General features: G+C 40.2%; 1 protein-coding gene across 1 annotated transcript in view; it reads left to right on the top strand.

Annotated features, from left to right (window-relative positions):
- Nucleotides 1–27,782, top strand: part of RAPGEF4 (Rap guanine nucleotide exchange factor 4) — a 279,699-nt gene that overhangs the window by 187,867 nt on the left and 64,050 nt on the right. Inside the window, exons 7-10 of the mRNA XM_011357435.2 lie at nt 10,052–10,105; nt 10,396–10,502; nt 14,409–14,530; nt 16,103–16,286. Of these exons, the coding sequence (XP_011355737.1) occupies nt 10,052–10,105; nt 10,396–10,502; nt 14,409–14,530; nt 16,103–16,286 (467 nt within the window). The remainder of the gene's footprint in view (nt 1–10,051; nt 10,106–10,395; nt 10,503–14,408; nt 14,531–16,102; nt 16,287–27,782) is intronic.

Below are 27,782 nucleotides of genomic sequence, written 5' to 3'. Positions count from 1 at the left end.
CAAAATTGTCCAAAATACATTCAGAAATACTTATCAAAACAGTGAAAACTCAAAAATGATCTTGTGTCTATCAAGGGAAAAATAAGAAGTCAAGATGATGGAGAGGAATGGTTTCATGTCTCTGGGACAATCTGTTTCTGAGAACTTCTTTGATCTAAAGGAAACAAAGGTGTCAACTTTAAATCAATGTTTCTTTCTTCCAACCTTAAAACACCTTGTTACAGATGTGAATGGAAGAGAAATGTCATTCCTGGGAAGGAAGAAGCAAAAGTAAAATAGTCCACAAATTATTTGCCAACATCCAATTCTAACCAAGAAGAGCAAAATTAAAATTTCAGAAATGAAAAGAGAAAAAAATCTTTCCATTCTTTTTTTTTAATTTTATTTTATTATTAGTTTCAAGCATACACTACATTGGTTAGACATGTATATAGTTTAGGAAATGAACCCCCTGATTACTCTTTCTTCCCTCTGCCTCTATACCTAGCCATTACATTACTGCTGACTGCATTCTCTATGCCGTGCTCCCTTTCTTTTTATACTACCGCCAGATTAAAGCTCCTCAGAGATCTCTCCACATATTAATCGAATAAATATTTAATGAATAATCTCTATAAACAAAGCACCACAGGGATTCTGCGATAACAAGAACACAATTTTTGATTTTAGAGAGCTCGCATTGTACCTGGACAAACAGATAGGTGAATAGCTGTGGCACAAGCAGGGAAATGTTTGCAGTAACGGAGACTCAGGGAATGGGGAGGCGCCCAAAGGTCAACTCAGGGTACCGCTGATGTCTGTAGGAAACATATAGTATAGATCCCTTAAGATAAGAAATTGAGGACTACCCTTACCTGATCACTAATCTCTCCAAAAGGTTCTTTAAATTGTTTCATTTAATGCATTGATTACGAATCTTCAAAGCACCAAGGATGAGAAAAATCACTTGTAATGGGCCATTTTTTTTTTAAAGTGGTTTATGCAACTTCTCAGATTGTGTCAGAGAGGGTGTCCATAATCGGGCCAATCTCATTTTAAACATTTTGTAGCCCAAACCTAGCATTGTAAGCCAAATTTTGCATCATTTACCAGAAAAATTCCCTTTGAAGTCTAGTGAATCAGCTTTAGCACAGCACAGAAGACATCCATGGAATAAATTGATATTTACATGTTTTTATTCAAATTAGAATTAAACGACATGATAATTCAGTATATTGTATTTTATTCTATATAGTATATTAATATAAATATGTTGTTATATTACATAATTTTACATTTAGGTCTGTGATCCATTCTGAGTTAATGTTTGTTGAATCAATTTGTTAATATCTACAAAATAACTTGCTGGATACATTTTTTAAACTTCTAGCTTTTGTTGGAGTGGAATCTCTGAAGAGACTGGGCCAGTGGTTCCAGCAGTTGGTAGAGGGTTGTGATCTGCCTTCTTCCATTTTCATCCCCCTTCCGCTCTTCCTTCTCTGTTGCTGGTCTATAGAGGAAGGAGAGGGAAGGAAAACATTTCTTTCTTAGAGTTTCTATCTCTCTGCTTATATTACCCAATATATTCTTGCATGTTTTCTACTTTTTTATTAGTATTATTAATGGAATAGTATTCCATAGTTAACATATTAATCATAGATCATTAAAATTTCCTGTCTGACAATTCCTAAATCTGTGTCATATCTGAGTCTGACTCTGACGTTCACTTTATCTCTTCAGACTGTTTTTTCTTGCCATTAACACGCCTTGTAATTTTTAGTTGAAAGTCAGGCATGATGTACCAGGGAAGAGGAACTGAGAGAAATAGGCTATTAGTGTGAGGTTTTATGTTAATCTGGCTAGGAGTTGGGCTATATTTAATGTTTGCTGTAGCTATATATGCCAGAGTTCGAATTCTTCTAGTGTCCTTGTTTTTGTCAGCTTGGTTGTGTTTGGGCTTCCCTAAGAACTTCTCCTTAGATAGAGTCTGCATCCTGCAGCTCTTTCAGCTGTAATTCACTATTTTTATACTGGCATGGTTAAGGGCATGTAGGGGAAGGTTAGTGTCCTATAATCTTATAATTAAATCTCAGTCATTTAGTAGGCCTGTGTCCCTGCACTGTGACCTTCACAACTATTTCTTAGCTTCTTTTTCCTTGCTTAGATGAGACAGGAAGTCTAGAGAGGACCAGAGTCAGAGAAACGCCCTTCCCCCAGATGGGTTAAGACTCTAGTAAAGTCTTTTCTGTGGAGAGTAGGCCTTTGTTATAGAGAATGCTCTGGGTGTATTTCACAATGCTTTCTCTTCCCCTCCTCCTACAAGAGCCACAAGATCTTTTTTGGCTCTTTATCAAGAGAACCTGGTGGGGTTCCAGAAGGTAAACCCCACAAAAGTGTGGGGGCCCATCTGAGACTGCCCCTACCATAAGAGTTCCTTACTCTCAAGCTACTCCACATTCAGCCTCCAGCAATTCATCAAAATTACCATTGTTAAAAAATAAACTGAGGCAGAGTAAGAACTTTGAGAGTTTATCTGAGCAAAAATTGATTCAAATCTGGCAGCACCACCGGAAGTGGTTCAGGGCCAACGAGAGCTCAGTGAGATTCTTTTATAGAGAAAAGACAGAAGCAAAGTAAAAAAATTATTGACCGGCTATAGCTTCAAGCCTAGTTGGCTGTTTGTGATTGGTTGTCCTTAGGTTTCAATTCCATAACCTTGGGACATTTACAGGTTAGATCTGGGTTTGCTTACACAGGCCACCATGACAGGAAAGTCTAATGGCCTCCTTGTTTAATTAATTTAACACCATTTAAGTGTTCCTACCAGTTAGTGGCTTCTGTTCTCAGTAAGCCAATCTCAGCTGAAACTCTCCGGATCCCTCGTCTCTCCAGATTTCAGAGCAGTTTGCTCTGCAACCTCCGTTCTCTGATGGGCCTCAGAGAAGTCATTGTTTTCACTTTGTTCAGTACTTTCTTGTTGTAAGAATGGGAATGACAACTTTCAATCTCTTTACATGCGGAAGCTAAAACTGGTAATTGGCTCACTATAAGCCAATTTTTGATTTTGGAAAACTTTAAAGGAAAAAAAAAAAAGCCTGCAGATGGAAGCCAAAGAGGAGGGCTATAGATGATTTTTCCATTATTTAATAAATGGAAAAAGTTACATAGTTATTTCAGAGTGGTGAAATCTGTCTGTGAGTCTGACTTAGCCTTTAATTTCATCTGGTCAACCAAAGAGTGATGACATTGATGATACTTATTACAAGAATGAGGCATACATTTCTAAGACCTTAGTTGTATTATTCCAAAATGCCAAAACAAGGGAATGTAACTCCTAAAAGTATATCATTTTCACTAAAAAATTGAATATTATTTTCCCTACTTCCTCAAGATTTCTTCACCTGAAATAACAAAGGGGGAATTTGAAATCCAGAATGTTGTTGCTTTTATTTTATATTGTCTCACTAATTGTTTAACCCATAGAACTTTTGCTTTCCCAATGCACTCAAGAGCTCATTTGACTACGCACTTTATCAGTCTTTTGCTATAGCCTAGCACATTGCTCTGTATACAATGCACCTTCATTAAATACTTGAATTAAATTGGATGTGGACTTATATGACTTTTTATTGCACTGAGTTGCCAGAGTTCTGCCACGAGCTTTGTGTCCCAATCCAGCTTGTTATTCTTATCTCTTGGCTTAAAATATTGTGCCTTGCAAAAGGCTTCTGTGAGCAAATACTTGAGTAAAAAGAATTAACTGCTTTCAAAAGGGCTTGAATATGGTTTTTCATGAAGCCTATTACAGTGCCTTATACCTCATTATAATCTACTGGGGAGTTATTGTGCATCTTGTAATGGAGGATAAATTCATATTTTTCATCACCTGATTAGTATTTCTGAATTGGCTCTGGTGCAAAAAGGAATATTTCCCTTACTGTTTCTCCTTTTCAGTAGTAATGGAAACATAATAAAAAGCAGTAGAATGCATTCCCTCTCCAGAAACAAACAAAAACCAATTACGGTCAATCCTAAGGGAAGTCTTCAGTGGAGAAAGCCAAGAAAAGCGGAGAGAAAGCTGAATACCTCTGCCTTTATCTGTTCTCTCTGCCTAGCTTTTTGGGATCATATTTTCCTAGCCCAATTTAGATTCTTTCATGCCCAGGTAGGGAGGAAGGATTTTTATCCTCAACACATGATTGATGTGTTGAAATGTATGAAATTTTACTGGAGAAGGGTCCGCTCCTTTTAGGGCCCATTTGTGATATGTTTTTCTGGCTATAGGTCAAAACACAGGGCCACTCTAGGAAACACACCAAGAAAGCATTAATGTAGGCTCATTCTGTGCTCGCCCACTCCACCTTCCTTGTCTATAACTCAACAGGGAGAGTTCCTGGGGGACATGGAATAGGTGAGAGGGCTAAGAGGCAGATGCGGCAGCTCCACCCCCACTCTGTGGCCACTGCAACCACCCTACTGTGCCATTCCTGGGCCTATTGGTCCTCAGAGCAATTCTTTGCCCTTCCTGTGCTGTGCTGTGCCACAAGGAAGCTGACCTCTGTGGAGTGTTTTCCAGGCTCCTCCGGCCTTGGTTTTGCTGTTAGGGCTGGTTTTCTAGCTTTGATCATCTTGCTAATATTACTATGTGACTTCTTTCTCTCTTCTGTTTAATTATTTATGAAATGAAATTCTTTTCCTTATTTGTCTGGCTTCTGGCTGGAGGGAAATTGGATGTAGGAGGGTCTCGCCTCCCTCTTAGCAGCGGGAGGGTGGGCAGCATCGTCCAGCCGTGGCTCTACCTCTAGGGCCTGGTGGCTCTCTGGGGTTCCAGCTTTTGCCAGGACACCTGGCTCAGGCTCTGGTAATGTCTCCTTCATCCTCTGCCCTTATACCCAAAGCTTCCTACTTTGCTAACATCTGGTTACCTCCCAGCTGCCTGCTTAATTTAGCTCTTCCAGCATCCGCAAAGCCAGTTTTGGCATTAAATTCCCTCTGTAGTTTCCACTTTCCTGCTCAGACTTTGACCGATACCCATGTCTCTGGTATATTTGTCTTATCCCTAGTAGGGCAGTTCCTCAATACCAAATGTTTTATTGTCACAAAGTTGCTTTTTAAAGTTAATTCATACATTCATCTGTTGATGGGTATTTGAATTGTTTCTATATCTTGACTATTGTGAATAATGCTGAGATAAACATGAGAATAAAAAAGATGTGGCGTATATACACAGTGAAATATTATTCAGCTATGAGAAAGGAGGATATCTTTCCATTGGTGACAACATAACACTAGATGGATAGACCTTGACCACATAACGCTAAAGATAAAGTCAGACAGAGAAAGACAAAAAACTGTATGATATCATTTATATGTGGAATCTAAAAAAGTTAAACCTGTAAAAAACAGTAAAATGGAGGTTAGCAGGGGTTTGGGCAGGGGGTGATAAGAAGGATGGCATTTAAGGGCACAAACTTGTAACAAGTAGTAAATAAACCATAAAGATCTCATGCACAGTATAATGAATATAAACCAGGTGTCCACAACCTTTTGGCACCAGGGACTGGTGCTCCTATGAGAATCTAAGGCCTGATGATCTGAGGTGGGGATGAGGTGGTGATGCTAGCGCTGAGAAGAGGCTGCAAATACAGATGAAGTTTCACTTATTCATTCGCTGCTCAGCTCCTGCTGTGTGGCCCGATTCCTAACAGGTCATGGACTGGTCCGCAGACTGAGGGTTTGGTATTCCCGATTTAGACAATAATATTGTACTATAATTATGTAAAGTGATAAATATTACTAGATCAGCAATCTTTTTATAATATATAAATGTATCAAAGTAACGCTGCTATAACACTGTTTACCCCTTAAATTTACACAATGTTACATTTCAGATTTATTCACTTAAAATTAGTTAATTCAGACCAACCATGATGCATGGTGCTATCATTTCAGTAGGTCATTGTATTTATTGCTGAAAACTCTTAAGATCAAATCTGATAGCTGATACACTAGGACTAAATGGTTTTTTCTCAATGCACTTGGGTCAAACAATACAAACTCTTCCGAAGAGTGCACAAAAATATCTCTAGAAGGAAAGAACAGGTGAATAGGGTCATTGTATCTGCAGCACAGACACGGAAATGGATTCAACTTCCAGCTCTTCCAGTTAGTAACTGGAAGCTCGGTCACTATGTGTCTCTGGCCTCAGTTTCCGAAATAAAAAACGAGAGTAATAATAAAATAAGGAGATGACACATATAACGACACATGTGCAGACAACACGTATAAAGGGCCTGTCACAGGAAACGCTTGGTGTTGCCTTTAGGGCTGCTTTTCTCGTCTTCATTCTCACTAATATCACCATGGTGCTTCTTTCCTTGTCCTGTTTAACCTGATCATTTATAAAATACAAATTTTTTCTCATTGACAGCTAAAGTAAAATTCTCAACTTTACTTGAAGGCCAAGGGAGACCAAAAAGGAAATAAATAAGCAGATACAAAAGCAATAAAGCCACATTCGCAATGGAGGGGTCCCTGGACAGGCATTAACTAGGGACTACTTCCCAGGCACCTAGCCTACATGTCACAAATGCCCTCTCTCTCACAACATATGGCTGCTAGAACATAGGAGTTTGCCTAACTGAATACAGTGTTCCTTTTAAAGACAAATTTTTATTTCCCCCAAATAAAACGTCCCCTGCTTTCACCCTGCTTGGAGATTTTATTTAAATAAAGGGACTGCCCACTGCTGGTGGGACTGCAAATTGGTACAGCCACTACGGAAAGTGGTTTGGAGGTTCCTCGAAAAAGTAAGAATTGACCTACCATATGATCTAGCAATCCCTCTACTGGGTATTTACCTCAAAGACTTGAAAACTCATATTCAAAAAGATATATGCACACCGATGTTCATAACAGCATTATTCACAGTGGCCAAGATATGGAAGTAACCGAAGTGTCCTACGATAGATGATTGGCTAAAGAAGCTATGGTACATATGTACGATGGAATATTACTCAGCCATAAGAAGAGATGAAATACTGCCATATGCAATAACATGGATGGACTCTGAAATAATCATACTAAGCAAAATAAGCCAGACAGAAAAGGTTGAAAATCACATGATATCACATATATTGGATATAATCGTAAAAGCACAAATGACAGGACAAACAAACAGAGACTCATGGACATGGACAATAAACTAGTGGTTACCAGAAGGGAAGGGGGAGGAGGAAAATAAAAAAAATAAAATATTAAAAAATAATAATAATAAATAAATAAAGGGACTGCCTCATTCTCAAAGCCTCCATTCATCATGTTGCCCTCAAACATACATCTTTGAGTCAGAGAAGGTTTTAAGAATGCTGCCTTTCACAAATTAAACAGCCTCCTGTTCCTGGAGCTGGTACTAGAATTATCTAGCTAAAAGACAACCTTGCATACATTTTACCCCTTTAGAGGTTGCAAATCAAAAGAACAATTCTGATGGAAGCCTGATGCTTCCTCTGCTTTTATGACATTTTCTTCTCAGGGTTCCAAGGGACCAAAAAGGGAACTATAAAACAAAATTAACTAAACTAGGGACCACTCATTAGCATTTTGTTAAAATACAGCCATTTCTGTAGAAATAAACAAAACGATGGAATTTTCAAATAATGTTTCATTATACCTAATGAGGAATAAACATTCATCAGTAATCCTCAAACTTAGGCATCTTCTTGACCTCTGGTTCAGCCAGCCTCTCAGAACCTACTACAAAGGAAAGTTGCTTTTTTATAGGAAAGAAAAGATTACCTCAGAAGCTAATCCCACATCTACATTAGACCACGTATACCTGCATATCTTTCTTCCAAGACAGGAAGAAGAAATGGGTTTCTACTATTATTTTCAAGAATCACCAGAGGCTTCTACAACTTGGATACATAACCAGGCACAGTCCTATACATGGAAGCCAACCCATGTAGTGTGAAGAGGCAGGATGCATGGGTACTAGGAATTCACAATCCTGAATTAATCAGGATGTTTTAACTGCACACATTTCCAGGGTCCTGGTGCGTGCTGGTCTGGCACTTTGGAGCCTTTCTTGGGGGGATTTAGCATCACAGAAATCTCTCTGTCTTTTCTGAGGAGGTGGTACAAGCACAGGTAATTCATGCATCCATGGTCCTTCTCCTATTGAAAGGTCTACCATAATGGAGCACAGTCTATCTCAGGGCAAAGTTGGTCTCTATTTAAAGCTACTATTGAATTGGATCAGATTGAAATTCCTTGGTCTATGCTGGCTGTATACAGTCTGCTGCTAAAATACTATAATATTGCTTGACACCTGTGCCCCAGTGATTTTAAGAGGAAAAAAAAGTCTGTTGGATGCCAGCGAGGTGATGAAAATTTTTAAGTAAGTTCAGTGAGATTTCAATCACACTAAATAAATCTGTGTTTCACTTATTCTTTTCTTAAAGCTTAGTATTGTTTTCATTTTTTTCCTTAATGCTATTATAATATTAAAAGCATCAACCCATCTGAAATGTATCATTGATAAAAAGGAAGATATATGTTTATACATGTATATTTGTATTTAGGTACATAAAGCATTTTAACTTGATGTTGTCTTTTATTTCCCCCCATCGATTATGTTTTGTTTTGTTTTTTAATTAGGACTAGAGAGAAACCTACCAATTTATTTTCGATGTAATGGCTTCTATTTGGAAAAAGTAGGGTTTTTAGTATGAAGAATAATAATCTTTGTATTAGTTTTCTGTGACTGCTATAACAAATTGCCATGAGCTTAGTGGCTTAAATTGAAACTAATAACCTTACAGTGCTATAGTTTAGAAGTCTAAAATGGGTCTCATTGGGGTAAAATCAAGGTGTCAGCAGGTCAGTTCCTTCTGGAGGCTCTGAGGGAAAATCCATATATTATTTTGCCATCATCATCTTCTAGAGGCTTCTCTCATCCCTTGGCTCTTCCATCATCAAAGCCCATAAATCGGGCTATGTCCTACTCAGTCTGCTATTTTTCTGGTTCGAACTCTTCTGCCTCCTTCCTCCATCTTGTAAAGACCTATATGATTACATTGCACCCACCTGGAAACACCAGGGTAACCTCCCAGTTTGATTCTTAACTTAATCACATCTACAGGGTCCCTTTTGCCATGTAATCTAGTATATTCACAGGCCTTGAGGATAAGAACATAGACATCTTTTGGGGGACCATTAATTCTGCCTACTCCAACCTCATAAATAAACCTACCACCTTTTTCTTTTAATGTTCTGGAAGTGACATAAACAGTGTAATATTGAGTTCTACCACCACCTTTGGGATATGCCACTACCAGATATTTCAGAGGAAGAAAGAGAAGGGATGTTGGTAGGGCTAGGGGACTCAATGTGTAGCTGTGGAGCAAGTCATTTCCCTGGGATTTCAATCCAGCACCTTCATCTGAAGAATGTGGATAATGACAGGAGCTTTATGCAGATCTGTTCTGACAGTCCCAGAAGCCTGAGCTGTACACCATCTTGCAAATGAGAGAGAAGGTACCTGAGCTGCCCCAGTGGGCTCTAGGAACTTGAATGTGTACAACCACCAAGAAGCATCATTTAAAAATTAAAACTTTCTAAAAACACAAATATCAGAAAAAGAATCTTAACTACATAAGAGAGGATGAAATTGCTCATTTCCATCCTAAATCAGTACTTTATCCCTATCCCCTGAGAAAGGTCATTTTAATCTCTATTCATGTTTATCTTGTTTTGCTTTTTCCTCTGCTCTGATGTTTGTTATGCTTTGAGTAGATGTCAGTTCCCCTCATGAAGCCTACAAACATCTAATCATTTCTGTTTCTTTTTTATTTTTAATAATTTAAATTTAAATTTTGGCAAATTGAATGTTGTAATTTTGCCTTTTGAATGCCTATGCATTCAAGTTCTGTAGGCAGATTTTATCTCTTGTTTTTTTAAATTCTATTTTGAGTTTTATAAAAATGGATGTTTCTTATTATGCCCCAACCCATAATTTTCTTTAGTGAACTTTTTGTTTAATTTTCTTTTGCTTTAACATTTTATTTTTCAGACACCTCTCATTGAACCTCACGTTCCTCTTCGTCCTGCTAACACCATTACCAAGGTAATGGGATGTAGGTGGGTTGATGAGCCATCAGTAACCACTGGAAGTGGTCCATATGTAAGAGCATCCTATCAGGCAACCTCAGATACATTTTCTAGAGACAATAAATATTCAGTGTGCCACGGTTCTCAACCTAAAACAGTGACATGTCACACAGGCGAACAATGTAAATGTATGAGTTGTATTTTTCGAGCCAGAGTCAGATTGAAAAGTGATTTAAGGATTCATCTGGTTTGTTTTACTTCTATAAACTGTTCCTTCTCTTCCCCTTCTACCTGATTAAAATCTAGGTCCCTTCAGAGAAGATCCTCAGGGCTGGAAAAATTTTACGAAATGCCATTCTCTCTCGAGCACCTCACATGATACGAGATAGAAAATACCACCTAAAGACATACAGGTATGTACAGTAATTTTAAAGGCTACAGTCCCTACAGGTTCATATTTAGTGAAATTGGAACAAACTTGCGTGCCCCTGTTTTTCATCTGTAGGCAGCATGTTTTGTAAATCCTACAGGTTCTGGAAGATCTAAACTTGTCTTAGATGCCACTTAACTTTAATTATCCTTAATATTTCCAGCAGTTATTCCTAAATTAATTTGCTCGGACATTGGTTTGTAATGAACAAACAAGAAAACTTTGTATTTCTTTTTACTAGTATTTTTTAGGAAAACTACTATATTTAGATGAGAGTCAACTAACGTTTGCTGAGCACGTATTCTTGAAGCCTTGTACCAGGTCACTTCCTATATGTTATCACATCCTCACCACAACCTACTAGGTAGGTGTATAGCTATTTTTCAGATAATAAAACTGAGGCTCAGAGAGATTAAATAGTTTCCCTTGTCCAAGTCGTAAATCTAAGTGAGCGGCAGAGCCAATTTGTGTCATAGGGTTTGGAATAGACATAACATCTATATTTCAGGAGTTTAAGACTTAGTACTATGGAGCAAGCAAGAGATTATGGTTTCTGACTTCTAATTTCCATTATTTGTCACCAAGTTTCATTGATTTCCAAGTTCAGTGATCTTTTTATTCATTATATTATTTATTTATTCCATAAATTTATTAAGTACCTACTGGCTACCAGGCACTATTATGTTCCAAGCTCTAAGGATACTGGAGTGAAAAAATATATACAATGTCCTTTACAGAGTTTATTTTCTAATGTATATTTTATTCTATTATGTATATAGTAAGATATGCAATACCATGTCACGTCTATAATCATATATTATTAAAAACTCATTATAGCTGTCACTAGAGTTAAAAAATGTTAAAGACTGGAGTCGCACGATTTAATTGAACTTTCTGAGACGACTGAACCATGGTGAGTCAACTAAGAATTATGTTTAATCTTTAACTTTTGATTTTATCAATTCAGTAAGGGTTTAGGAAGCGGAGTGGCCTGTCTATGGCACACGAGCCTTCATGCTCTCTCCCTGCACCCGTCGTTCAGATCCACAGCCCTCTTTCAGCCATCAGGCTCCCTCTCCCATTTAGCGTAGACATGACCTAAGAACCCACAGACCTGGCATGAGTCCAAACCCATTTGATTCACATGAACCAAATTCATAAGACACAGTGAAAAGCCAGAATACACATTTTAAAGTTCCCATGAAGGACATATATCTTTCTAGTGACTTTCAACTATTATAGATTTTGTAAAATTATACAGTTCACTATAACAAGTGTATATGCCTCAAAATCCAGTCTCTTTCCTAAGGACAGAAATGGAAAGACATTGCAAATTTTTCCTCTTCGGATCACGTTTTTTTTTTGCATTCCATGCAAACTAACACTCTTCTGCTTGCATTTGTCGTGACCAAAATGGACATTTTATTTTCTACGTTTAGACTGGCCTCTTCTTGATAAAATTTCAGAAATGAGATGGGATTTGAGAAACACTTTAGTCTTACCAGTAGTATATTCCTTTTAGTACACAGCTATTTCAGCTCTTAAGACAGATTGTTCAGCTAGCCCTTTCAGTGTTCCTATTTACTGCCATTTTGGATGATTACATTTGGAGGTCCTCTCCTCCAGCCCTGAAAGCTCATTCTTTTTGGAGTCTGTGGTCCCTACACATCACTATAATTTTAAGGGAAGTAGAAGTTTAAAAAAAAATTGTGATCACACGTTCCAAAGAGAGTGTTCAACCTCTTTAACTCATTAAATGGATTTCAAAATCTCATATGGCTAAAGGAAATTTTTCTTTTTAAAGTTTTATTATTTCTTCTCTTAATTTAAGATGTGATTATGCTTTCATAAGTGTTGACTTACATTAGGGAAATTTCATTAAAATATGTCATCTTTGGTGACAAATAATGGAAACTAGAAGTCAGAAAACATAATCTCTTCCTTGCTCCATAGACTAAGTTTTTAAACCCCTGAAATATAGGTGTTATGTCTATTCCACACCCTATGACCAAATTAATGATCTGTTGGTAATGACCCATCAACTCAACTGGAAGTCAGAGGCATGATTTCTTTTTTCTGCAGAACAGTTTGAGTTCCTTGTCTCAGATCTTGTTCCCAGTCACAACCTCATCCTCCCTCCTGCTCCTCACCCCATTATATCAATGCTGCAGTATTAGGGGGTTAAAATCTCCCAGACACAGTATCATTCCCAGTAATCACTATACTAGAGATCGGCTGTCAATTCTAAAGTGGCTAGGGATCGTTAACAGAGAGGCAACTGAGTGATTCCATCAGCTACAAGTGGCACAGCTGTGTATCTTTGTTCTGTATTCTGACTGTAGGATTCTTATTATACCCTGTACCAGGGCCCAGATGATCTGGGATCATCTCAATTCCATGTGCTCTTTTTACTAAAGGTAACCCTTGAATTAAAAACCACATAAGATTGCTTTTTTATATTTTTAGAAGACCTTTCCCATTAATAAATTCTTAGATTAGAAGAGGAATATTTTGACAGGTCATAAGTTTGGTTCAGAATGAATGGTAACTAGGGGCCTCTTTGCCCATTGCAGCTCTAATACGTGAGTATAGACTGTAATCAGAGCAGTCCTGGAAATACAATAGCCATCTCAATACATCCTCCTTGTGAAATATTTTAGGATCAGACCCAAATCAGGACATCCCAGGAGCTCTGATAGATTTCAGAGTTCCTGAACTGGAAATGGCCTTGGAGGCCATCTTTTCCTCCTCCTTTCTTTTACAGATGAGGAAACTGAGAACCAGAGAGTTAAAGCAATATGGCCAAAATCACATAGCTAGTAAGTCACAGACCTGGTGCTATATTTCATGACTCCTCCCAGGCTAAGCCTCTTCCTAAAGTGCCACCCTCTTCCTAAAAGCACCAGGAATCTCTTCCATTGTAAACTAGAGAGGAGCTCCCCGGGCTTGATCCAGCCTCAGCCCATGCCTCAGAGCATGGGAGGGAGGCCACCAGGAACTCAGACCCAGCTGCAGGCAGCTGGCAGATCTGTGACTTCCTGCCCGTTCCATTGTCCCTTGGGATTCATCCCTAGGACTTAAAGATTCTATTTCCTCCCTTGAACCGTCATGCCATGGACACCTGCCCTTCTTCCTCACTCCACTGAAGGTTTTAGTGTTTCCTCTGTGTGTGTATAATTATGTTTCCTAACTAATGCATGTAATTTCCCCATCCTGACCAACTTACCACGAGGGGCATCTTAGGGGTGAATGTGTGACTATACAGAAAGCATTTGGAGCTCTTCAGATGACATGTTCTGTAGAAGTGCTGATGCTCATTACATAGAACTTATTTCTAGGAGATTTGCATCACTAATTGCTTGTTTCTCCCAACACCCCTCTGAGGAAGATCAGTAGTATTACTTGAAAATATAAAGTGCTATATAATTTTGCACTTATACAGAGCCTTTCATGGAGCACCTCTGAGTGCCTCACAAACATTAACTCATTCCTCACAAAGCTCAGGTGAAGGAAGTCAGAATTTTGCTTTGCCTTCATTTTACACTGAGCTTTTCTGGGACAGATGCCAGACGAGAGAGTTTCTGGCTCTGTGATCTTTAGCTTGCCAGATAATGCTCCCTGTCCAGCAGCCCTTCAGTCTCCCCTGGTGCTACAACTCATAATGCTCTATCGTTCAGCCAGCCTTGCTTAGAGGGTCCTCTCATGAGTGGAGTGGTTTTATTGGTTTGTACAAGAGTTCGAGAACCTGAGGCCGGGCTGTGTGGTGCTTTGTTTGCCCTGAGACCTCCTGTGGTGAAAGAGCACTAGCTCTTTTGGAGGATCGCCTCTCGAAAGAGACATCTTCACCTGCAAGGGGGTAAATTCTCTTCCTTTGTGTCCCTCCCCTTAGACAATGCTGTGTGGGCACCGAGCTGGTCGACTGGATGCTGCAGCAGACTCCATGTGTTCACTCCCGAACTCAAGCTGTTGGCATGTGGCAAGTCTTGGTGGAGGACGGTGTTCTCAACCACGGTAAGATGAGCCACAGTCCCTGGAAAACCCTCAAGAAATGCTAAGTGCGTTTCCCTGGGTAAGTTGTTGCTGAACTCCCAAATGAGCAAGAAAGAATTACGATCCCTTTAGGGACCCGCCGAGCTAGCATCTTCATTTAGCAATACAAATGCAGCGAGTGGATGCTATTGACTACTGTGTTCCACTATTGTATCTTCTTAACTTGGGAGACTGTGTGAAGGGAAAATGAAATCGCAACCCAAGTGCATCAGTTCCAATTATGTTTATTAGTTTGCATTCACGGTTCATTGGTAGTGTGATTAAATTTGAACATTGCTTAGCAATCCTGGTGCAGGGGCAGAATGAAGAGCAAGCAGTGAAATGTGTGGCTGGGCTGATGACATGAAAGAAGCAATGAATTCAGAAGCTACCTTTTAACCATGGTGTTATCTGGGAGTGCCAATTTGTACACTCACAGGAGGACCATATTTAAAATCAGGGATGTGCTCGGCCACTGTGGCCCCTGTTATCTGCAGGGGCTGTATTTGAGCTGAGGAGATATTCAGGACTAGAGTGTAACCATGGTTGAACTTCTCATGCCATTTGTGAGAAGAACATTTTTCCAAACCGGCAAATTATTAAAATTCTTCATTTAATTTACCAGCACCTGGGCATCTACTGATGGTCTTACCAATGTTTCTCAGACTTTAACATGTATACAGATCACCTGGGACGCTTCTTAAAATTCAGATTTTGCAGGTCTGGGATGGGTCCCAAGGGACTGCATTTCTAATATGCTCCCAGATGCTGCTGTTGCCACTCTTCTGGGATCACATTTTGAGTAGCAAGAATCTACCACTTCTCTTTATCTTTTGACAGTGTTGATGCCTCCACCTGAAAAAGAACTTAAAAGCTTTAAGACATGTTGATGAGGGTGTCTGAGCCAAGTTTATTGACTTTGCCTTTCTGAGATCTCTCTTTGTTTAGAGGAAAAGGAGAGAAAAAACTTTTTAAAATAAGAACTGGAAGGAAATTACCATAAGATCCTTCTAAGGGTATATGACCGAGAAGCTTGGTCTAGTTACTTTTGTTCAAACAATTTTATTCTAACTTTTTTTTTAAGTGCAGACAGGCATATTTATAATCAGTGCATATAGAAAGAAAAACATGAATTCCGATCCTGACAATGTAGTGTTCTTTAAATCCTGTACTTTCAAAAACTATTATAGGACATGATCTTGCAGTTGGTTATTTTCCTGTTTGAAATCTATGTCCCACATGCTAAAAAATGTCCCCAAGGCAGTTTTTGCTGGTCAGAGTGCTCATCTCAGACAAGCTGGCAGGTTGACATAAGAGTCCTAGGACAGCCCAGGAGATGGGTGGGTCAGAGAGAGCTGTGAGGTGTGTGACTGCAGCCAGGAGGTCATGTCTTCTAGTTGCACAGCTGTGGGCGAGGCATAGTGAGAAGGATGAGGAGTCTCATCCCTTTGCTGCCACTTGGCTGTCTTGCCTGACACCATCTATTTGTTTCTGGTAACCGAGGCTGGGAGGCAAAGGAGTAAGAGCTGACACTTGCCTCAATGTTTCCCATAGTGGACCAGGAGCATCATTTCCAAGACAAATATTTATTTTATCGATTTCTGGATGACGAGCACGAGGATGCCCCATTGCCTACTGAGGAGGAGAAGAAGGAGTGCGATGAGGAGCTCCAGGATACCATGCTTCTGCTATCACAGACGGGTCCTGACGCCCACATGAGGATGATCCTCCGCAAACCGTGAGTGAGAACGCTAAGCAGGTCACCGGGACCAGGCAGTGCGCAGGCTTGCATGCCTGGGCAGGGGGAAGAGAGGCTGATTTCAAAAGTCCTGGCCTCACCCAGGGCCACAGGAGAGACTCTGAAGGGTGACACAGCATTGTTTGTCTCTTTTCTATTTTATTTTTGAGCCAGTTAACTCCATTTTCATTTTGCATGCAATAAATACATAGAGATTTTTAGTGGTTGGCTCTGGATGGCAAAACCAAGATCATATATTAAATAGTCCATGGTCAATGACAAACAAACTGCTGTTTGTGTGCTCGACCACCACAGCTTCCTTCTTCTTAATGCAATGAGACAGAAGTTGTCAGAACCATAGACCTATGCCTGTGCTTGCAAGAATTCATTTGCTCATCACATCTCTTCACCTCATTCTGAACCCGCTGCTCTTTAGCTTAAAGACACATAAGAGAATACCACTGCTCGATTAATGCTTCAAGGCCTCCCATTCAGCTGGTGAGGTGCTCTCTCCCTTTCATCTCAGCTAAAACCCACCTCGCCTTCAGTAGCAGCTCAGCAACTGAAGTTGAGGACTCTGAAGTGTTTAATCAGATCAATTCAGAAAGAAGATATTGAGCCCCGCTCCTGTTCAGGGAGCTCTACTAATTGCTATGGGGCATACAAAGAAGCATATGCCACGGTCTCAATCTCAGGGAAACCTTTTCAACAAGGGATGACTTGGCACTTGGTTCTGTAACCACCACATACAGGCTTATGTCTTTCTACTGGAAAAGAGATTGCCCTCCACCCTGCAACCAGTGCCAGCCAGCTGTGCATGTCGACTCTGAGTCACTGGCTTGGCCGGCCTCCATTTACAAGCAGGTCCCGACAAGAGTGTTAAACTTTACATATCTTGTGTGACCACTGGGCAGTTTCCAAGAGCAAGGTGTCTTTCAGGCCAGCTTCCCCAGTGTCCGCCCGTCACACCAACTCACAGTAGCCTCTCAGCGCACCTTTATTTTCTTCCCGCAGGATTCTTCTCGTTTTACTCGCCCTTCCTCAGTGCCACAAAGTGCTGCTTATCCACATATTTCATTTTTTTGTCACACCCCTGTCCCTTTTGTCAAAACTTTCTCTTGGGTTTACTGTCCCCCACCTTGTAGTTAAAGGCCTCCTCTCACCCCAGTTGGCACCATCAACCTTAACTCTAGAACTATGGTTTTCAGCTCCCATAGCCTCAAATATTTATTTATTTATTTATTTATTTATTGCCGGAAAATTTCCTTTCTTCAAACAAAAAATTTACCGTAAAATCCCAAATATCAAACAGAGAGTGAGAGCTTTGCTGACCTAATCATGAGTAGCCTCCAAGAAATCTTCCCAGTTAATTTATGCTTTATTTGCCCTAAAGGATCATTGGGGTGGGTGGCTAAGGGGACACAAAAGAATCCCCAGAGCTTAGAGAACTCAAATGACCACCATCATTCTCAGCCGTGCTTTCCGTCCTGTCAGACTGCTTCCCTTCTCTCTTCTCCACACCCTTTTCCCATTGTCCATTGTTTTTACTTCTTCAGCATTTTTTGGATCCGTCCCTTTCTTGATGTTCTTGCTGCCACTTTCATTTATGCCAGCACAGTGCAGTGCTTCTGGATCAGAGTTGGGACAGCCCCTCCAGGGGCATTTGGAGATATAGAGGGTGTTTTGGTTGTCCCAGTGCCTGAGGAGGTGCACTGCTGGCATACACTGGACGGTGGCTGGGACCAAGGTGTGCTAACCCCCCACCCCGTTCCTACAACCCTACGAAATTAAGGAGCTGTCCTGGAAATAATGCCCCAGTTGAGAAACATTGCCGTGAACTGTGAGTTTCTTAAAGGCAAAAACATATCTCATTTTACTTCAGGCATCCATTTATTCCTTTAACCAATGTTTATTGAATACCTATTTTGTTCCTGATACTAACTTCGTCAGTTGCTAAGGCTGCAGCATTGACTAAAGGGTTGTACCTCCTTCCTGGAGCTTTCTTCTAGTGCAGGAGACAGACCGTAAACAACTAGCTATGCAAGCGATCATTTTATCACAGATGCATTATATGCTACAAAGAAAAACATAGTGTGTGTTAATAGAATGCAATATGGATAAGGAGATTGACTTTTGCGTAGAAGTGAGAAAAGGCCACATCTCTAGCTCTGCACTACACCAAGTAGACCATCAGTAAACTTTTGCTGGGCGAATGAATGAACGAGTGAATATATAGCCCCAGCTAATGTTCCCTCAGCTCTTAGTTGCTTCAGGGGAGGCCATTCAATTCAAAAAGATTTTTGAGCATGTACCAAAGAGGTTTTTAAAAAAGTAATAAAATGGTTCCTGCCTTTGGGGAGTTTATAATCTAACTGAGAAAGGCACTCCCAAATTAGATTCAGATGCAACAAACATTTATTGAGTGCCTGCTGTGTGCTAGGCATCATGCTAGGAACATTCATGCTACTTGTTTCATTTACCCTCACAAGAAAGAGCCTGAGAGTTGGTTCCATGAGTCACCCCTAGAAACGGGATTCTGGGCTTGTGCTTCTTTTTTCTCCCCTACAGCACTGAATTGCATGATCTTTGGCAGGCTAAAGATTCTTTGAATAAATTACATTCCAAAGATTCGACTTTTCTAGCCTATCGCAATGGGCTGTTAAAGTAGAGGTTTCACCAGAATTCCAAGATACGTTATTTTGGGTGCCTTTGGGATTTTTCTCATCTTCCCAGGTTTTAAGAAACTACAAATATTGGAACGGGGCTGATAGTTTCTCTTTTGAGTCTGTGCTCTTTGGTTTTCTTTCTTCTGGAATGATAGCCGCCAAGTGATAAGAAATTGAAAAAAGAGTCTAATTTTATGCAACAGACTTTCAAACTACACACACGCACACACATACATTATTTACACCATATTTTTTTTTTTTGGTCTGATAATAACCTTTGGAGCTTCTCCTTTATTTTATTTATTTGGAAAGAAAATAAGCTTAGTTGATCAAGAATTGCTAGTTATCCCTGCTGTTCTTGAAGAACCCAGATAAGCACTTTGCTCCTGGAAACATGAGGTCATGTTCAAAAATCCAAGAAGGGTTGACTTTTTACTGCCCAAACTGCCAAGTCACCGAGACATGTGGAGGTATGAGATGCATTGGCTCCATATCGACCGGGGCAAGACCCCCAATTTTTTTTTAACTCAGCACAGCTGCATTTTATAACAGTCACCAGTGCCAGAGAGGTTGTAGAACTCTGATAATTACTGGGAAAGAAATAACACAATATTCTTTGATGAGAAGATTACTTTGAGAATTTGATTGTATAATGAAGATGTTGCTTTGAAAGGTACTTCCTATTGTTCTGAATCTGAGACTCGCCAGCAAAAAAAAAAAAAAAAATGTCACTTGTTTTGACAGGCTACTTAGAAAAATTCTCTGTTTATTACATTAACTACGGCATTTTAACTGTCAAACTATGAAAGAATGTTCTGTAGTTTAAAAAACAGAATAGAGCTTCAGGGAAATTTTTTTGGCACACTCTTGTTGCTATTGGTATTGGGGGAAAAACATACATTCTGAATGTGAAATTAGCTTTTTATGTGATGGCAGGCAGAGCGACTCACAATGCCCATCCTGGTTTCGCAGGTGCAGACCTGGATGGCATTTGGGGGCAAGTGCAATAGAACAATGACAGTTTGACGTGCTGTTGTTGCAGCTAGCAGACAGGACCATCAGACCTAAAATGAGCTCTCAGAGCTTATTGTTTTGATTTTGCTTTGTTTATAGGCCTAAAAACAAGAGGTTACCCTATAGCAAATAGATACAACAGAGACCCTTACCAATAGTCAATGTGCATTCTGGCTACCTTTGAGCAGATACTTTGGATAAGGGGCCATGGGCATAAAGATGTGCAATTACCAGGTCAGCAGAATGTTATAAACTTGAGACCAGCTGGATAAAAAGAGACTTCAAGGAGACAAAGAAGGCTCTTGACATACAAGCCTCCCAACCTCTTCTTCCAAGTAAAGTGAGATATAATGTTCTACTCTTTAGAATGGTCTATGGGAAACCAGCCTGAAGTTGGGAGGGAAATGAAGTAGATGCCACTTTCCAAATCTGATTCCAGGTAGATCTGCTATTCTGAAATCCCCAAAAAGTCTAGAAGCTTAAGTAGCTGAGAAAGAGATAAGTCAGTTGGGCCTGAGCAGAAGGAAAAATGAGGCGGGGGGCAGGGGAGGACCGTTGACATGTTCTTTTAAATGGGTTAGAAACAGAAACTTAAGTTCATTTATTTCATGTGATGAATTAATGTTTTCTAATATATGCTATGGGGCATCAGCTCGAAAGGACACAATTTAAGATGATCAAAGTGACATGAAAAAATACAGGGATAGAGGAATGGGTGTTTATCAGTCAAACTGGCTGCATTAGGACAGCCCCCACTGGCTGTTCTACACACTTGCTCTAGAGGGCACTTGAGAAGCTGTGTATTTTCTCTTAATTAGCAGAGGCTGTTTTAATAGGGTCTTTATTTGTCCAAATTGTTTTTGAGGGTATGAATATTGAAATCCTGATAATCATAGGGAAACTTGCTTCCTCAGCGGAACCCAGATTAGCAAGCCTAAAATCAGCGGTGCCTAGGGGTTCGATTTCTGTTGGGATATGCCAAGAGCATGTTCAAAGTTATGAAGTCCATTCTGAAATACAAATCAGATGAAAAGAGAAGCATGACCGAAAGAGCCTAATGTTCATGAAATAAGAAATTTACTATTTACTATGAATCTTTTCCCTTTACTACATGATAAACTTTGCTATTGTTTTTCCTGGAAAGATTGCTGTGCCCTATGTGAAAGCTTGTAGAATTTACCAGAAGGAATGATTGCATTAAGTGGGTCATTTCTTGGGGTCAGATTCGCCTCACCCCTGTAAAAACAATTTACCACTTATCCTTCATGTTTACATGCCCAAGAAACCAACCACCGGATTGCTGCCATGGAGATTCAGATTTGGGAGAGGGGGAATGGAGGTAGCTGCCCATTTACAGTTTAGGGTTCATTATAAGATTACCTCAAGATTTTAATGACTTTTTATTGTTAAAGTCAATCTGTTTATTGTAGACATTTTGGAAACTCTTGAAAGAGCTAAAGGAGAATAAATAACACCTGCAATCCATCTTTCAGAAATAATTATTAACATTTTGGTGTCTATCCTTCTGGTTATATTTCAGTTCCTGACTTTTTACACTTAATAATATATCATGACATTCTTCCTTAACCTTAAATATTCTTTAAGGATGAGTTTGTAAGGAGCATAGCAGTCTATCTCTGAGTGTTAATGCAATCATTTTGTCATTGTTGGATGTCTAGGTTGATTTGCAAGCCTTTTCTTCTTACCAGCAGCAAAAAATCATATTTTAGAACTCCTAGCCTGGCTGTGGAGCAGGGCTTGAGATGGGGTCAGAAAGATATCAGGAAAGTTCCAGCAGGGAACAATTAGTTGTTTCACACTAAAGGAGAGCCCAGACCAGAAGTGCTAGTAAATGTGGCTGGAGAGTTAGACTGAGGTCGGATCAAAGAGCGTCTTCTATGCCCTCTATGTACCTTGGATGATATTTTATAGCCATTCGTGTCACCATTGAAGAGCTTTAAAAGGAGGTGTGGTATGGTCAGATTTGCAGTAGGTAGGTTTCTCTGCTATCTGTGGAGAATGGGTTGGAGGGACCGAGACTAAAGGTAGAATGCCAGATACTGAATTTTATGAGATTAAAATGAATTTTATTTTGAAAATTTAATGACAGCATTTGAGATACATGCATTTGACCAAAGAGTCTGCTAAATAAAGTGAAAGTAATACTGTGCATGAGAGCCCTGGATTCTAGCCTTACCAATTGACCAATAAGTCACCCATGACTCCAGATTACAAACCTTATACACTATAAAATGAGTGTAATAATGCCTGTTTATGGTCTCCTAACTTCACAAGGAGACCGTAAATGGAAAAACAAATGCAATCACATTTAATCACAGCCAGCATTTATTGAGCACGCATATGCTAGACAATGTGTTCAATAATTATCTAATTCAATTCTTTCAATAGAGCTATTATGTAGTTATTAATATTATTCCCATTTCATGGATTAGGAAACAGGCTTAGTCACTTGCTTGGGTTTATCCTGAAAGTGGTGGACTTAGAATTTGGTCTAGGTCTGTCTGACTCTGGCACCTGTGTCCTTTACTGTAGTCTACCACCTGTCCTGAGCCAAAAAGGATTCCAGATGGTCTCCTGGGTTTATTTTTTGAGCACTGGGAAGAAAGATGTCATGGAAATCTGATTTTAAAATAATTACTATAGATAAATCTCATTTCATTCCATTATTACCACATAGATCTGAATGGAGTACAAGTGTATACCTACTGTAGAAAAATTCATAGCAACCTGCTAGCCAAACAAAACTTAATAACTAAAATATGAATCACACTGTATAGTTTATATAGTGACCTTAAATACATCACCTCTTTAAATCTAAAAACAATTGTGAATTAAGGAGGGCTTCTGTTATTATCCACAATTTACTGATGAAGAAATTAAGCTTAGTAGATGTCAAGAGCCTTCCCCACACTAGTATATGTGACTGAATCAGGAATTGAACCCAAGTCTGTTTATTCTAAATCCAATTCCTTTTTTTCTCAGGAATAATGGTCTTTCCTTCTCACTAGGTTGCCTCAACTTTGTCCTCTCTGGTGGATTTACTGAACAAACAGTTAAATCCAAAGAAATATGGATAATCCATCTATCCCTGATTAATTAAGAATTTTTGCAAGGAAAAAACTATAATGTATCCATATAGCCCCTTCTCAAAAAAAAAAACACATTCGCATTTTCTATCTGACACACATATGCCTCATACACAAAGGTAGCTATATACCATTCCCTCCAAAAATTTTTTTTCAACTTGCTGCTAAGGTGTTTAAAGGAAAATATTTATAGTTGCACCTTTTAAAAGATTTAACGTTAAATATCTAGTGTGTCCTCACAGTAACCACTTTTACTGGAAGAATGTTGTTTCTAAACATGGGAAAGTCAAATCACATTGTCCTAAAAACATGCTACTCAGAGGCCCTGAATTATGGAAACTTTACCCCATGTCCTGATGGGGATGACTTCAATTCTCACAAATATTCACGAAGCATTTGCCCTTTACTGCGGCTATAAACTGTATTCATTTCTAACTTCACAAAGAAGGAAAGAATCCCCACGTACAAAGCCTTTACTATCAGAACTAAAAAAAATGCCTAATTGCATCGGATAAACTTAAAATATAGTTTTCTGGGTTAAAGATCGGGTGAAGAGGTGGTAAGGCAGCAGGGAGGTGAGCAGACAGAGCTGGGCAGGACACTTTAAATGTCCAGTCACCAGGATCCTGGGAAGTCTCTAACACTGAGGCTCTAACTCTTAAGAAGCAAGGGTCCTGGAAGGTAAAGAAAAGAAAGACGTTTTGCTGGTTTGTTAGACAAGGGGGTGGGAAACCATACCAAACCTTCCTATAAGGGAAGTGGAAGAGGTGAGATCTCAAGAAGATCTTAAGAGTGTTGGGAAACAATCCAAATTTGAGAAATGACTTGTAAGCAGGAGAATCAGGTCGATTGAGGCGGAGTGTTGCAACAAAAATAAAGTATGTCCGCCCTCCCAGAAAAAAAATAAAGCACTTTTTTTATTTTGAAGCTTGACCATGGCTTGTGTAGATATTTATAACATTGACTTTTTTGGGTATTTTCTCCATGCACCAGGTAATAGGTCTACTAGGCAACAGGTCTAGAAGAAATGGGTTACTTGCCTTCTCACCTGCATGTTTTACCACTGGCCATGCCAATGTGCTGCTTGGCGACTGGACGAATCTCTCATTTTATCCACGTTCCAATAACTGAGGAGCTCCGTCCCTGACCTTGATAAATTCCTTGGTAAAACTATATTTACCAGCAGCTTCCAATATCACCTGAGCCCTCCCATCCTTTAATGTACAAACTGCTCCTCCATCCATCCCCGTTTATTATCTTGTCTGTAACTAGACATTGCTGCCAGAACGCATCCCCTGCAGAAACTAGGCCTTTCCACAGCGGGATCCGACAAATCCACATCAATGTGGCACCACGCAGATTTGTAAAGAAGCAGGGATGCCTAATATCTCTCCCTGTGACATCTGGAGAAGGACAAGTAAAGACCAGGTACATTCACCAGCTGTCACTCATAGCAGCCAGAGAGTCAATTCACTTCCCCAGCCTCTGTGAAGGTGCTTGGGAGACCCCTCCTCCTGCTCGGGGCACAGTGTTCCCTTGACTCTTGAAAGCCAAATTGCCTTAAGTCCTTGGGACCCTTTCATTACTGTTTGATCAGGCTGATTTGCAGAATTCTTCTCCATTTTTTTCCCTATCACCCCCGTAAAGACCAAAGCACGAAAGGTCCTTAATGCCACTGTTTGCCATGAGAAACCCGCTTTTAAAATGTGCCTTTGTTCAGTGATTATAGTGGGGAAGGCTCAGTATTAGATGTTATGGGGTGCTCTTTGAAGGGGTGGGGTAGATCAAGAGAACCTTTGTCTGATTCAAGAGCAGAGAGGTGAGTCTTCTCTGAGACACTAGATGGCACAGCAGCTCTGAGCTAGTGGCCTCGGGAAAGGCTGGGCTTGTTCCCTGTCACTGCTGCCACAAACATGAAGATCACCTGGGGTGGGAGAGGGGCTCACATTTTGATTGACTTTGGTGCATACAGGTTGGCCACACTGACTTTTGCTCCGTCTGGCCTTTTTCCTGGCACTTCCCTCAATTTTCAACCCTAACTACATGTTGAGGCCCTGGGCAACAGTGAGTTTGCTGGTAGCCAGCCTCTTGGGAATGCTTTTGTTGTTTTGCTAACTGTGAATATACTCATTTTTTAAAGTAAGTCTCTTCACACCTTGCAGTCCTGACTTCTCTCACCTCATTAAAAAATTTGCTGTAAACAGGACCAAAAAGTTCCCAGCTACCTGGGTGGATGGCAAATGACTAGCCTGCCCTGTGATTACTTGACCACGTTAGACCTCAGGGTTGTTTTTTTTCTTCTTTCCTTTTTTTTTTCCTTTTATTTCAAATGTTATTTAGAACTCAGTGACTAAACTGTTTTTAGGCTTTGTTCCATTCTGTTTCAGATGGCTGCCATGGGCTTCTCTATGGCACCCAACAAGTCCTCATGGAATTCTTTATTTCTCTGTAGTGGTTATTGATGCATGGAGGACCTGGGAGTAGAATAAGCCGCCACCTGGGTCTCCGGACAGGTGTGGTGATCACACTCCCTGACAGAGCCACCCCTAACGGGATGGGGCCCATATTTCCTAGAAGGCTTTGCTTTATGAGAGGCATGAGGGGGAGCAGGCAAGCTAAACCCCACCCCTTTTCCTCCCACTAGTTGACAAACGAAGAAGGTTTTCCCAGGAATGGAGCCTTTCTGAGGGTTTCTATCCCAGGAGACCTGCTACTCCTTTTCCTCCTCTGTGTCTGGCAGGAGGGCCCAGGATTTCACACGCTCTGTTCTGCTTCTCTCTCAGGCTCCTCACTGGGCATTTGTCTTAGAGAATAGGTTTCAAGTTTTAGCCTGGCAGTGAACTCTGCCACTGCCAACCGCTCAGTGTGGGGTGGGGGAGAGCGGGCCTAACTGCCTGCTGACCCGAGTGGAGCAGTCTTGTGGGAAACCACTCTGACTCTCTCCTGCTTTTATCTTATCAGCAATGCCATCTTCTGCCTGGGGTGGTTTTTCTTCTGTGAGTGTTGAGCTGTGGCTGCTTCTGGTCATTTCTCAGACATTTTACCTCTGTCTGCTTTCTGTCATCTAAGAATTCCTAAAACTCTCTGGTCAGCCGATACTACTATTTTGTGGTTTGTGGTGGTGGTGATGCCTATTTGTTTTCAGTGCTGTTTTGGGTTTCAAAATGTTTTTCCCATCAGACCTTTCACATAGCAGACAAAAATCTGGTCACAAAAGCGCCCAGCCCAACAGGTGCTGCTTGATCTTTACTGATCATCTCTGTCCTGGCCCCCTCTGATCTGACTTAGTTAGACTGAATAAGTTCAGATGGTCTAAGATGGAATTTCTTCCTCATAGCTAGATGAATAAACCTGTACTCCTTCAGAAAATATATCTTTTCCATAATTTTACAGGGTTTGGAGTAAGAGGTGAGGTCCAACATTTTCATCCTCTCTCCTCCTTTCATTAATAATTGTTTGCTGTGACACAATTGTGTGCTGTATCAAAAATGAGTTGTGTCGTGGGCAGGTTGTCTTACTTGACCTTTAATAGGGAGAGTAAGAGAGCATAAGCCCCCATTTTTCTCAGGCCACAAAACAAGAGCCACTCCCTGGTATTGCTGCCACCTCCCTTGGACAGACTCTGAATTTAGCATGAATTGTGAGAGCTCATCTGATGAGCCATATTGAACATGCACCCTAATAATAATGCCGTCCTACATTTGTGCCGTATTTCAAATGTGTCAATGCTTCATATATATTAACTCATTTGATCTTTATGACAATTCTGTTAATTATTCCCATTTTATAGATGCAGAAACAAGGCATTGTAAGACCAATTGGGCAACTAGGAAGTTCATGATTTAGATCTCAAATCCAGTTTCTGCTTCTAATCCAGTGTCCTTTGTACTCCCAGATTCTGCTTCTCTTGAGAAGAGAAGCCTAGAGTTATGGATATTTAAGCAAATAACATTCTTCACAATGTGTTGTAATTACCATACCCGTAGGACCATGTGCCATGGAAGAATAAAGGTTGGAGAACCAATATTACCTAAGAGAGATGACATCTGAACTGGGTGTGAAACAGAAAAAAGTATTCTATGAAAAGTCTTGGAGGCATGAAAAAGCATAGCATGTTTGAGGAATGGAGAGATGTCTGACTAGATCAGACATCTGATCTGGAGCAGAGATCAAAGCCATGAGGGAAAGTGTAAAGAGGAGGAAGATGGATGAGTTTGGAAAAATAAATCGAGATCTGCTTTTAAAGAGCTTTGTGTGATGATGAGGGAGCACTTCTGGACAGATTGAGTTTGTGGTGCTTATGCGTTATCTGAGAGATGGCCAGAAAGCTCTTGGAGCTCAGGAAAGAGATCTGTTTGGAGACCAAGATTTAGGTCTCAGCATTACATAGATGAAAATTGGGGATTTTTTTTTCCAGGGAGAGAAGCAAAACAAAATGAGAATAGAACTGAAGGCAGAACCTTGGGGAACAGCACAATTCAGGAGGTGAACAAAACAAAGACATTGAGAAGAAATGTTTAGAGAAGCAGGGAGAGCCAGGAGGGTGGCAGCATGGGGGAGAAGAGAGCATCAGGCCGTGCTCAGTGGTGCTAGGCAGCGAGAAATTGAGCAGGTTTCAAAAAGAGCTTGACTATTTCCATCTTTGCCTCTTTCCTCACACTTTGGCGCAGGTCCTAAGACTACCTATAATGGCTCAAAGGGCAGCCTCA

Source organism: Pteropus vampyrus, unplaced genomic scaffold (assembly GCF_000151845.1).
Source record: "Pteropus vampyrus isolate Shadow unplaced genomic scaffold, Pvam_2.0 Scaffold2, whole genome shotgun sequence".
Classification (NCBI taxonomy): domain Eukaryota; kingdom Metazoa; phylum Chordata; class Mammalia; order Chiroptera; family Pteropodidae; genus Pteropus; species Pteropus vampyrus.
The sequence above is the reverse complement of the archived record's forward strand: the minus strand, read 5'-3'. Positions and strand labels throughout refer to the sequence as shown.